Source organism: Aulonocara stuartgranti (genome assembly GCF_965226115.1).
Source record: "Aulonocara stuartgranti genome assembly, chromosome: 3".
Classification (NCBI taxonomy): Eukaryota; Metazoa; Chordata; class Actinopteri; order Cichliformes; family Cichlidae; genus Aulonocara; species Aulonocara stuartgranti.
In genome coordinates, this window is record NC_138941.1 from 23,857,345 (window position 1) to 23,871,474 (window position 14,130).

Consider the following 14,130-nt stretch of genomic DNA (forward strand, 5'->3'; position numbering starts at 1 on the left):
GTTTATCTCCTCTGCTCTTCCTTCTTCTCTCTGCAGGTGGAGGATATGATGGTAAACAGGACGGTGTGTGTGCTGAGAGAGGAGGAGCTGTGTCCTGATGATCCAGAGAGGTTGAACAGCAGCAGCTTGTGTGTAGAGACGCTCTGACTGGGCCATGTTACTGGGAGGTGGAGAGGAGAGCTTCATCCAGCAGTGACTGACAGAGGAATGAGAAGAAGTGCAGATGACTGTCAGTGCTGCAGAGTGAACTGCTCTGAGAACAGCTCCACTGTCAGACACAATGTAGAGTCCAGCATCATCCCTGTGTGTCCCTCTGGATCTGACAGAGGATCATCAGTGTATCTGGACTGCTCTGCTGCTGCGCTGTCCTTCTACAGTCTCTGCACAGTCTCTGTCTGACTCTGGCTTCAGACCCTCCTGGATCAAACTCACCTGGAAAGACTTTCAAACATCACTCAATAGATTTGAATACAGAATATATTTGATATATACTGTAGATGTACTGTAGAGTTGCAGTTTGTCACTTGTAAATACAGTCTGTGAGCAGCTATGAGCTGAAAGATCTTTCTAGAAACACGAAATGTTTTCACTCTTCTGTTGCTTTTTCAGTTCATTTTATTAGATAGTTAAGTTTGAAACAATAAGTAGTTGAAATATTAAGAAATAATACATAAGAAATAAATAGTAATCCATGTTTGTTGATTAGATTTATATGTTTAAATGTGTTATTTGTGCTAATTGTGCAATTATAGAGGAACCTTTTCTAAAGTTGTGTTGTGGCTAAGAGGGCATTTTTTGGCTGGCACACTCAGCAAGCTAATTAAGAGACGAGCCACGAGGTTTGCACGTCTGCAGAAAGATAAATAAAGAGTGCCTTTTCTGGACATCCCCACCGAGTAAAAATGAAAGTTTATTCCCTTTGAGTGAGGCCAATGAGGTAAATGTTTTGTTTATTATCGTTGTATGTAAATGCACGAGTTTTGCATGGTATTCAAGTGCAATAGCCGCAGTGTGAAGTGTAATGTGTACTTTATTGTGTACTTTGTTGGAATGTTTCGTTGTATATAATGCTTAAGGACTTTAGTAAGAATATTCATTTAAGTTTGTATTTCCTTTTAGTTCTGACGGCATTGTATCGGCTGTGGTTGGACATCATTACATGTTAAGACATGTGGAAGAATCCTCCTGTCCGAAATAAATGTCAGTTTAAACACAAAGAACAAGTTGAGCTTTATTAAGACTCGAGGGGAGTGACAATGATCATTGTTCTGACAGCATTTTGAGTGGGAACAGTTCAAAGTTATTTACTGATTGAAACGAGCTGAATGTTTCTGTGCACGATGAAGAAGATCAGCAGCAGCAGCTCAGCTGATCAATGAGTTGACATCTATCAGTCGTTTCATGAGATGAAGTCATCAGCAGACATTTGTTCTAACTGTGTGATGAATGTCAGAACATCAGGGCTCTGCTTTAGTCACTACTTGATGATCATTGGCTCATTGTTGAATCCAGTGGCCCAGTCTGACCTCTGAGGAGGAAACACATGTTTACTGAGTGAATCGCTGCCATTAGGAACTAGTTTTTCATATCACAGCCTAGAAATCACACAGGACCATTTCTGCAAGTGAAAAGTCGTGATTGGAGGAAAATAATTGTATCGTTTGTGCAACTGTTGTTTGTAAATTAAGAATTGTCCCAACTACATGTGCTGCTGACCTTTGACCTTTTCTTTAGGTGCACAGAGGCCAGAGGAGTCTGTGGAAACATCCAGATCTGAGGCAGTGCTACAGATGTCTTCAAATAAAGTGGTGTATTATCCATGGATGCGTTCCATTCCTGTTCAGACCTGCTCGCTGTCAATGGGCTTCATTCCCAGTGTTGGGGAGTAACGGAGTACATGTACCGCCGTTACATATTTAAAATACAAATATTTTTGTTGTTGTTGTTGTTGTGCTAAGCTAACAGGCAGAATGCTACAGGCATAGCCCTAACGAATGTAGCCTCATGGGCAGTGTAGTCCGTGCTGCAGGGAGAATGGACTGCCATACCCGTCTGTGAGCGCGAGGAGGGAGAAAAAGGAGAGTGGAAAACTACGAGTTGTCATCGAGCAGAAACGGGAGCTGGAAGCATGTAAATATAATAATAACCACTGCAGCCAAGAAGAGTGCCTGACGAGCCCAGTTGTAATGAGCTATTAAGACTCGACTGTACGCTGTGTTCGTGTTTTCCTCCGAAACAATAAGCTCCGTTGGAGCAGCCTTTCAACGCCTCTCTCTGTCTCTCGCTAGCAAACTTGACCCAGTCAACAAAGTAATTTTTCGGCTCCGAGCCCGACACGGACCCCGACGTATTAGCCAGAGGTCCCTTTACTACGGTTCGGAGCTGCGGAGCTTCAGTAATAGTAATAAATCACATTCATGTAGTTGTAAACAGCATGATAATATATTAAGTAATCCAAAGTATTCAGAATACGTTACTCTCATTGAGTAACGTAACGGAATACGTTACAAAATACATTTTGGGGCATGTATTCTGTAATCTCTAGTGGAATACATTTTAAAAGTAACCTTCCCAACACTGTTCATTCCATTTCAGACTGCCGGTGGTCGGCTGGAATCCAAACTCAACATGGCTCCTGTGTTAGAAGAGCCTCTGATTTTAAAATATGCACATTTAATAGTTTCTTTCCAACACTATGGAGCTACCAGCCCAGTATATGTAGCCCACAGTAGATGGAGTTATCAAGCTGCACTGACAAACATCATGACTCATGTAATCTCTACATGTGGACCTTTCACAGATGGATCCAAGTGCAGATTCAACTCTGCATTACATTTGACTTCAGCTGTTACACACTTTCATTTTCTGGCTGTGTCACTTCCTGCTTTTTGGATCAGATAGTTTATCCATGTCCGCAAATGTTTGGCTGCATATTTTTATCATCTATATTTTCCAGTCTTCATACAGCCGATATTTCATGTGAACTCCAATATGCCACCTGCCATCACGTTTTCAGGGTTCATTCAGTGTTGGAAATGTAGGACAAACAGCAGCACATGTTCTCTAAATGTTTGCAGTAATTTTTAAATGAAGCTGATACTACATGAGACATTTTCCACATTTATTGTCTTTGAACAGAGAATAATAAAGCCATCAAACATATACAGGTTTGTGCAAATACAAATGCCTGTGGTGCATTTGATGACCTGCAGAGGAGAACAAGTCGGGCTTTTCAGCCCTAACACAACCTCTTTGTTCTCAATACTACAAAACCTTAAAAGGCTGATATGCAAGTTTGCATGAATCACCAACACAGTTGTATTTTTTCTACTATAGTTATATTTAAGGTGATCAAATATCTGCTGACTGATTAGATCCAGTATCTATTACAGATGAACTGGATATCACAGCGCATGCTGTTAATCCGTCATATCAAACTAAACAGTGTTGCTGGTGTAAATATCCTCCAATAAAGTCAGATTGTTGTGATTATGCTTCATTTTTATGTACTGGGGTATCAATGACCCCCACGCTGCCGCAGCAGCGCCTGTGCGTGGCCCCCAAGTGCTACGTTTTCTTTCCCGATCCCCTGACGAACCCATTAGAATCGCTCTGGGGCACTCTTCGACCCCAAATGATCGTTCTGTTTTTTTCATTCTCATTCACCTGTCTCTACTGAGGGTGGGGTACTTTGGGACCCCCGGGGTCTGGGGCTGCCCCGAAGGGGAGCAGGGGGCATATAAGTCTGTGGACGGACCTGCGCTAGGTTCTTCGGATCACAATGTTATTCATCTCCTCCCTGCTTACAGATCTGTGATTAGGAGGGAGAAGGCCTGTGTGAAGCGGACTAATGTCTGGACAAAAGACAGTTGTGTTGCCCTTCAGGGGTGTTTTGATTGCACTGATTGGTCCTTGTTTCAAGAGAGCACTTCTGATTTGGATGAACTCACTGATGTGGTGTGTAGCAAAGACTCTGTGATTCCAGTCAGAGAATTTAAGACTTTCCCTAATAACAAACCGTGGCTCTCTAAAGATATTAAGGATCTGATACTTAAAAGGAAACTTGCTTTTAACGAGGGAGACGTTCCCACTATGAGAATATTGAGGAAGGAGGTGAGGGCTGCACCCTCTGTCAGAGTCAAAGTCTTTAGGTCTGTAAGGGATATAATACTCTTCATCTTTGCCTGACTGCCTCTTTTTCTTGGTCTTTGGTCGCTCTTCGCCATCTTCCTGCTGACCTCTTCTTTTACCACCTACCATCTCTGAAAACACCCCCTGGTGGAAATAGAAAGAATTACATGGTACAAAGTGACAAAACATGATACAGAGATCCTACTATCTTCCTCTTCTAGTTTGTATACAACATCATCTACATCAAAACTGCACTTTATTTTGCTTCTTCTTTATCAGACAGCACAAACAACTTTCTCATTTTGACTCAAAAATTGGTTTTGAATGAAAATTATGCAACAATCCTGGGTGTTTATTCAACTTGTGAGCAGGTTTTCTAATCCACCGTACTATTATTATTGACACTAGTACATGTTCGTGCTGCTGGCAAACTAATAAACTCAAGAGCATATAGCAAAGCAAAAAAGTGAAAAGTAGGTCTTGCCTACATAAATAAACATAAGACAGTTGTGAGACTTTGACATAGTAACATGTGCAGTAATATTTACACCTGTGATGACATCTCACAAGCATTAGCCTTATTTTGAAACCAAGATTGTTTACACAGAGTTTGTAATTGCAGAGAAATGCTCCATTTATTTTGGTCATTTCATTTTTGAGCAGGAAGCTCACCTTTTTTGTTATAGCCTTTAGCTGAATAGAGAGTTTTCCAATTAAATACATATTCTTTAAATAATGTTCCCTCTTATAAGAAGTAGGATAATTAAATTTAAAAATAAAAAAAAACGTATTATACCTCTATCACTTAGAAAAAAACCCTGTTTTTTTTCTGTTGTCTGTTATATAACGTTAGTGATGCTCGTTTCAATTCATTTCTTAATCAGCTAAACAAGTCAGTTAAGAAACAGTCAAATATTAAGTTAAATTTGAAAACGGTTTAAAAAAAAACATCCCCATTCCAAAATGTCACATGACAATCTCATTGGCTCACGGAGTTATGATGTCACTACACTTTGATCTTTTGAAGTTTTTCCTTAAACAGGGGTGAGAAACAGCAGTTTTTTAGTTCGTGTCTTCGCAGCATTTGTGTTTGCAGCCTTCACACGTTCACCACAGAAACTTTTGGAAACCTTTGCAGAGTTGTCGTGTACAACCTTCAACATGTATCCAACAAGACACCAACTGTTGGGGGAAAGCTCTGCAAAAACCCAGGAGAAATAAAGACACAATGAGACAAAGTTACTTTTTATGCTTTAACGTGCACACGGGTAAGCTGTTAAGAACAACTCACACCCATGAACAGAGGCTTGGCATTTTTATAGGCACAAATCACAGAGACTGTGAGAACAGGATAAGAAAATAATAAACAGATAAAATAAACAACTCCATATGTGGCGCTAGTCTCGTCAGCAGAGAGCTGGGAGAAAGATAAAATAATCTAAAACAATATGTCCCAAAACAATATGTCTTCGCTGGGAAAGTCTAAAAGGATAATTCTAAACTAATCTAACCATAGACAAAGGGCATCTTTGTACATTTAAAAGAAGGTAAAGAAACATAGAATCATTTTCCACTAACATATTCCCTCCTGTTTTAACTTATTTTAAATGTATACAACAATTGTCTGTAAAGGTTATTTATTAAGTATCTTTAGCAATTTTTTAATTGTCAAAATGTCAGCATAGCATAAATGTAAATCATGTGGTCTAAAGAATGAAACAAATAAAATAATAAAAAGAACAAAGAAAAGTATAGTAAATAAAATAGCAACAGGAATAATCAAGAGAAAACAATAAAACTAAAACTACAAAAAATAAAAGGATAAAACCTTATATTGTACCTGCATAAACTACTAATGTGTTAATCAGTGCATGATCACTTGACAAGTCATTTTTAATCACCACGTCATTTATTAGCAGCTATTACAAGTTGTCCTCTAACAGAATTGCAACGGGATGCTGTTCTTTTTGAGACACGGCAACATAAGCAGTCATTGTAGGTGTGTGGTCAGTGACATATTTTTGCAGAACGGTCAAATTCTGCAAAACTTAATAAATGTCTCCTCCAGCTTCGTATCCATCAGGGATAAAAGTGCAACATGTCTCCCCGATCAGCTTACAAACTCCTCCTTGTGATGCTGTTAGCAGGTCTAGTGTCAGTCTGTTCTGCAGCACCATCATTCTGATGGCCTTCTGTTCTCCTGCTAAGGCCGTTCCCAGGGTCTTAGTTAAGTTGATGTGTCGTAGCAGAGCATATCGGTTGATTTCCACGTGATCCCGCACCTCGGCAACTCCAATGCCGGGGATCAAGCTCTGTAAGAATTTCACTCCTCCTCAGATGTGAAACTCTGGTTCCTTTACTGCTTGGTGCCGTCCGTGCACATCCTGTCTGGTACTGAGTCTTTGTTTGTAGTGGCATCCGGTAGATAGGTGAGTAGGCAGCTCCCCCACTGCCCGCGATCCATTGTTCATCACACATACTGGCAGTTGTGCTGCGTGCAGTTTGTTCAGTAGAATTACATCAGGCAGTGGGTCTGAGACTTGGGGCCAGGTCAGTAGCTAGGTCTGTCCGGAACAGTTCACATTTGTGGGTCATGATGACCTCCAGGTTGCTTTTGCTGGGATGCTGTAGTTGGCCAGGCCCAACAGGCACCAACTGCGATCTTCAGGTATGCTGTACGGCCACAGGCCAAACGTCTGTGAGGATAGGGGCATATGGGTACATGCAAAGCAGTCAGTTTTATTATTCAGGTGAGCTGTAGTGTTCATAAACTGCCACCAGAAATTAGTGGCGTAGCCATGGGGAAACTTGGTGTACTTTCCTTTGTCATACAGTGTCTGCCTTTTCTTCATATAGCGTGACTTGTTGTCCCTCACGGAAGCAAAGATGAGGAGCCCGGTCAGGGTCAGGGCCGCTGCAGCTATTAGGAGCCACCACCTCATGACAACAGGACACACCCTCCTGTCGTGAGTAGACCCCCCGGCCAGGAAGGCTGACCCCTCCACCGGGCGAGATCACAACGATTGGGCGAGCCTGTGTCGGCTGAGTTTAGATGGCTTCACTTACTCGCCTGCAGTGACTCTGATGGATCCAGGATGGTCGTTCCGCAATTTTGCAAGCGGTGGGCGTGGTGAGGAGAACCTGATGTGGTCCCTCCCACCTGGGTGTGCTCCAGTTTTTCCTTTGGAGCACCTTGATCAGAACCCAGACACTGCGCTGTAATCTGCAAGACACTTGATAGACATCATTACATTCTTCGTTATTTACAATCATCTCTTTATTTTCCTACAACTTAGACATACATTTTGCTACTGAAATTGTATCTGCCTTTTTCACTGGGTAGATTTCCGGCAACTTTGAGAACACATCTATGACCACTAGGGCGTATTTCGACCCTTGGCATTCATTTAGCTCAATAAAGTCCATATGAATTGTGTGAAAAGGATAAGGTGGTGTGGGAAAACGGCCTCTTTTTGGTCTCAGGTTCCCCTGAGCATTCTATTTTTGACACGCCATGCATGTTCTGACAAATTGTTTTGCTGAAGTTCCAAAATTTACAGTGTAGAAATGAGAGTTGACAATACAGGTCATTGCCCCCGTTGACAAATGCGTACAGCCATGAGTCACTAACGCCGCCATTTTGTGGAGGGATTTTGGCAACACTGGCTTGCCATAACACATCATTAAGTCGTTTGTCAGAACTGCACCGTGTTTTAGCCATTTTGCCTGCTCGGCTGTGCTTGCTGCTTTTTGTTCATTTTTCAACACATCCAGTGGAATCTGATGTGTGTCTACTGCCATCAATGTGATGTTTGTCGTTTGTGCCGCCTGTTTTGCTGCTCTGTCAGCAAAGTTATTGCCTGTAGTAATGAAAGAGCCATCAGTTTTGTGTGCTGCACATTTACACAATGCGAGTTGTTGTGGTAAATGTATTACAGTCAGTAGGCGTTGTAGCAGGCTGGCATGCTGAACCGGTGGATGTGGTTGATGTAATCATTCCTCTGTTTTGCCAAATATTCTGCAAAATGATGCACAGCAGAGAAAACATACTGGCTGTCTGTATAAATGTTTATTTGTTTATCTTTGTGTATTTCACATGCGCGAATCACAGCTATCAGCTCAGCGCTCTGTGCAGAATATGAAGAAGAAAGTGGTTTTGCTTCTATTATCCTACTATCTGTGGTTACTGCGTAACCTACACAATTTCGGCCTGTGCTGTAAGGTCAAATAAGTTCTTAAGTGGCTGCCTCAAAACTGTTTTGCATTATTTCTCTGTGGCCTACTCCTACAATCTCGTGTGAAGTGACCTTCCTCTCCACGGTTCTAGCAGGCGTTGTCTCTATGTTATCTGCTGTTTCTGCGTGACTGTCTGCAGCCTTGGTGTTTGTGACTTTGCTCGCCTCTCTGTTCCTGATAGCCACCTGCGGATTAGTGTTTTAGTCTATTGTCAACACGTCAGCCTTATTTTTAAGTTACAGAATGCTTCTTCTTTTTTTTGTCTTGGTTTGGGAGAATAGATGCAACACTACATTTTCACTTAAGGCAGTTTGAAATAATTTCTAGTTTTCAAACAAATCATGGATCTCACACATTTCAAACTTTCAAGTTAGGGTTGTTTCCCATTTATACATATATATATATATTTAACTTTGCATTGCTCATAGCTCATAGCTCTAAACCTAGGCATTTTTCAATCATATGCCTAATCACCATGTGTCACTGTGATTCTCAAGTATTGTCACAAGTTCGTTTAAATTCGTTTCCAAAACCAACAAAATAATCAAACAAAAACATAAACGTGTCAGGACACAAAAGAAAAAAGAAAAATGCTGCCACCCGAACAAGGCAGAAGTCTGCATATGTTGGCTTTTAATAGCATGCAGCTTCTGCTCTAAAAGAAACAAATAAATAAAAGTAAAAGAAAATGTGTAACATGCTCATCAGCTTAGCAGTGTCTACATATTTAATTCAGCTTCTCAATCCTGTAGTTTTAGCTGTTGTCTACAGGGTTTTGCTTATTGGTTGTTATTATAGGTGTGCTCTATATCTCAGCAATGTGTCATGCTAGAATGATAGCTGTGAAGCTGGTCAAGTGCCTCTATGCACTTCATTAGTTAGTTATTCTCTGTATTGTCTTCATCTCACATGTCATTACACTGAGTTTCAGCAAACCTTAAGCTTGATGCAGACTACTGCTTAACAATTATCCACCTCACATCATAACCGACTAAGGTGCCTCTTCATATTAACATTATGTCATTGTTAATATTATCCTCTTTGTCTTATATAACAGCAATAGCATATTATAATATTTTATTAGTGTGTACCACTATACTACTACTGAGCCAATTTGATAGTTAGGATCATCTTATTTAGCAAACAGATAATTTAGAATTCATCCAATCTGCGGTCACATTTGTTCTCTCTGTTGCATGGCGGACCAGGCAGTTCTATTATAATATATTATTTATATTTTATTTTGTATCCATCAAGGGCTTCAGATGACCTGCAGTATCATCCTTTTCCCAAGGTGGAGACAGTTACCTTTTCACACACTGTCCTTGGCTGAACAGTGACACAGCCTTAATATACTTTATTTATGTTATTAAAATATTTTCGTGTGAATTATTTGCTTTATATCCATTTTATACATTGTGGGCATGGTCATCATGCCAACTGTGTTTCATTGATAATATCACTTTACAGGTTGTTATCCTTGCTATTATTAATTTCAAATACTCTAAAGATAATTTCTACTGTAATTTTCCCTTTGTTTATCTTTATTTCGTACTTTTTATATTTATATCTACTCAGTGGGGTCTGTTTTCAACCCTTTGGCAAAAAGATTACGCCGCTTCTCCTTCCTGTCGTGGCCGGCCAAATGACCTCTTAGCCATCCAAAGGGCATTACATGACAGTAAGAAGGAAAACTACCATCTCCAGAATAAAATTCAACAGATTGAAGATGAGAAACTTCAACTGGAGGAGAAGTGTAGACAGATGGAAGTGAAATATAAAAACCTGGAAGAAAGACAACAACGCCAGCCCGACATATATATTATTAATGACGGTTGGGGAATCAAGTTTGGACAAGCCCGAGACCAGATTGTCTTCCTAATTAAGGAAGACAAGCAAAAGAGCGCGGAACTAAAGGAGATGTCCAACCAGCTTAAAGACAGCAAAGCTACGGTTGAGAAGACAGAATGGGATCTCCAATATATGGACCAAAAGAATCGGCTGCTCCAAACAAACTTCGATGAAGCTGTGAAAAAAAATAAAGAAATCCTCCAACAGAAGGAAGAACAGGAGAAAAAGCAAAGAGACATGGAGCACAAAGTCAAAGTCACGGAGGAAAAATACACAATGCTGAAAGAAAAGGTGGATGATACTCTGCGCCAAAATAAAGACCTTCTTCAAGAGAAAAAGCAACTAGAAGGGGAAAAAGAAAAACTGGACAAACAATGCTCACACATGCAGAAAAGGATGGATCAAATGGCGAGAAACAACTCCGAGCTCACTAAGGGGATATTGTTGGAATACAACAACTTGAAGCGCAAACACACTGAAATGCAGGCGCAAAAGCAAGAACAAGACAACATACATGGCGACCTGCAGCGTACGCTCCAAGATATCCACAGAAGAAATGAGGAGCTACAAGACATGTACAAAGAAGTACAACAGAGAAACACAGACATGCACAAGGACAAGATAATGCAGGAGGAAACATCCAAAGAGCTCAAGGAAAAGCTTGAAGAAAAACAAGCAACATTGGAAGAGGTGGAGAAAACATGCAAGAAGCTTGAGAAACAAAACGTAGAAACCATCGATGAGTTGAGAACCCTCATCCTGGAAAAAAAAGCTCTTGTAGAAAACTGCATGAAAAAGAAGAACAAACGCTTCCGCTGGCCCTGGAGGAGGAACTCTACTGCTTCCTCACCTGGTGTAGCCTCGTCTTGCTCCACCTCTGTTCACCCCCCCAACCAGTCCCGGCAGTTGACTGTCCCCTCCTGAGCCTGGTTCTGCCGGAGGTTTCTGCCCGTTTAAAGGCAGTTTTTCCTCCCAACTGTCGCCTAGTGCGTGCTCAGAGGGGATTGTTGGGGATTTCTCTCCTCTACCTTGTTTCATTATTTACTTAACTTTTTGTTCTTACTTCATTTTACCTTGTTTCATTATTTACTTGTTAACTCTTTCTTTTTCAACTTATTTATAAAACAATAAACAATTGAATTTATCCTTTGAGTATTTTTCATCTATACCTTTTTCAAACATTCATATCTGTCGTTTATCTTCTTCTTGAAACCTCATAAATGGTGAAGGAAAAATCCAACAGTTCATCTATATATAAAGAAGCACTTAAACTAAAACTGACATAGCTACGTTAATCCTACCGTAAAACAATAAGACGAGGTACGACCTCTCTCATGCTCCTAGGATGTGGGGGTGAACGCCAGAACACCCTGGAATGTTACAGACCTCCTAGGATGAGACATTCTTTCAATATGCCACCAACTATATACTTCTACACACAAATGATTACATGCAGTATTCTACCATATGCAAACTTATATCATTAAAAGACTATACTGACTACTAAGTAAAATTTTCCATTGACATACTTCATCATGAGAAGTATGGCTGCTGTGCCAACCTTGTTGTTGGTCAAAACTCCCTCACTTTCTATCTGCTGGATGAGTGTCCTTATACCAAGGTTCCATTTGAGCTTCTGGCTGGAGAAATAGTTAATAATCCTTCTGCCTTTGGTTACGAGGGCCTGACCTAAGCGCTCACTGATATCGATGCCTGTGAGTTTGTAAAAGTGGTTCGAAAGACCTTTCCGAGTAAACAAGAATGGCCACTGCTCCTGAATTTCAGCTACTGAAGGTGAGGGACAACTGTTGATAAGCTGCCGCTGAGAAATATATGTGAGGCACATGAAGTCATCCACATCAGGTCTCTCCACAGCTCCAGGTCCTTGTGAATTGAAAATTGTTAACAAGATGTGTTTCTTTTCCTCTAAAGAAGTTGGCGTTTCCCCCTCAGGAAGTTCAACTGGCTGCCAATTTATACAACCATAGCTATCAACAAGGCATCTAACTTTTTTAGGTGGGGTTGCACTACTGTTGGGACTGCAGTCTTCCTCATTCCTGGTTCTCTTTGTTTGACGAAGACGATTTGATGCTTCTTAGTAGTGAATAATGTCCACAACCCAGTCTTTCTGACCATACTTCTCCTGTCCTCTGGATGAGCTCTGTCTCCTCTTGTGATTGCATGCGACAGTCGGAGTGGAAATCTTTCCCAAGGAATCTGGAAGTGTGAGACCCAAGAGCTGGAGTAATGGTTGTACATAGTGGTGGACGTGGAGGAGGAGGGGTGAGGTGGATGGCTTGATGTTTCAGCTGATGCAGCAGGGCAAGGCTCCAGAGTAATGGTGTCATTCAGGTTCTCTGGTCTGTTGCCATCTAAAAAAAAATAAATAAATAAAGATCATTGGAAAAGCTACCTTAAAAAGCTACTATGTCAACAAATATGTCCTCACTAAAAGATGAACCCTTCAATTAGGATTGAGTAGTAACGGCAAGGCAGTTTTGGGGACCTTGTCTGAAGATGAAAAGAAGCAATCCCAGGACTGCAAAAGAACTACAAACTCAAGGTCTTGCATTGAAAAGACCTTGAGTCAATATGTTTTACAGCATGTCACAATTTCAAACCCTTAGTTGTACCACTACCAATGAAAGGTTAATGGTGTTAGATTTAGTGTCTACTTTTGTTTATGTTTTCCGTGTTAATTATCTACCGGACAATGTGAGCCCCAAAACGCTGTTCAATATTATACCGTCAAAGTACATGTGTAGTATGGTGAAGAGAACAAAAAAGCTAATCAAGCTAATCAGTGACATATGAGTCTATGAGTGACCTTCAAATCATAGACTCAAGTCTATGATTTATACAGAACCTACACAAACCTCCTTTAAATGCAAGAAGTAGTTTACGTATTTGAATTGGTGTGAGAAAGGGTTTGAGATCTTCTGCCTCCACAAACAAAAGATCACTTTTTTGTTGTACACCAATAACGTCCGTCAGATGTTCTACAATGCAGATTATTTTCTCTCTGTCTAGTGCCGGCAGGAGCCTTGTGAGTTCCTCTTCAATTTCCATCCCTGAAAAAGAATTAAGAGGAAACTGAATGGTGTAGGGAGACAACAAAAAGACCTGCCATGTTATAAAGTGGTAGTGGGTAATAATCCATCAGACTGTCAGCATTTACACACACACTTCTTTCTGGAGGGCAACGCAAGCAGTGAAGTCCAAGGTCAATGAGAAGTACGGATTGATGCAACTCGAGCACAAAGTACAATCCAGAATCATTAACAAGTATAACAGCTATCTTCCCAAAAACCAAGCCATCATCACTGTCATCTACAATGGAAACATAGCCTTTCACATACTTGGTACCTTTGTGGACAACTGCTGACACATCCAAAGTGGTCTGATTAGTGCAGCCGGCTTTTGCCACAGCTTCTTGAATGACAGCGTTGTAAAGATGATGATTGTAATCACTTGCTTCTCCAATAATTTGAACTGTAGGTGGAAACAATTGGCCCACTGAGAGGTAGGACTGCAGTAACTGATGCCGTTCTGTCAGAGTCTTGCATAAGTTGACGAAGTTGTGCACTGTTCTTGTACATGCTTTGAAATACGAGTGCTTGCTCTCAAACCTAAGGGTCCACAAACGAATGTGTGGTCCAAAGTGAAGGATAAGCTCTGCATAATGTAACAAATAGTGAGTTCATAGTGACTAATAGTGACTTCAGTGCACGGTTGCAGGCATCAGCTGACACAGAATCGCTGGCACAGGCTGGTTAGTTATTTAATGGTTTCAGCTTTGTTTATTTGATCTAAAACTTCAGTGCACGGTCGCAGGGATCAGCTGACACAGATCGCTGGCACAGGCTGGTTAGTTATTTAATGGTTTCAGCTAAGTTTATTTGATCTAAAACT

General features: G+C 40.8%; 1 protein-coding gene and 1 long non-coding RNA gene across 2 annotated transcripts in view; one reads left to right on the forward strand and one right to left on the reverse strand.

Annotated features, from left to right (window-relative positions):
• Positions 1-581, forward strand: part of LOC309692628 (ribonuclease inhibitor-like) — a 205,660-nt gene extending 205,079 nt beyond the window's left edge. The window contains exon 4 of the mRNA XM_082511305.1: positions 37-581. Within this exon, the coding sequence (XP_082367431.1) occupies positions 37-49 (13 nt within the window). The 3' untranslated portion in view covers positions 50-581. The remainder of the gene's footprint in view (positions 1-36) is intronic.
• A 10,248-nt stretch (positions 582-10,829) lies between these two features.
• The window catches only part of LOC309692680, an 87,838-nt gene continuing 84,537 nt past the window's right edge, over positions 10,830-14,130 (reverse strand). Inside the window, exon 2 of the long non-coding RNA XR_014272404.1 lies at positions 10,830-12,590. This is a non-coding gene — a long non-coding RNA (uncharacterized lncRNA). The remainder of the gene's footprint in view (positions 12,591-14,130) is intronic.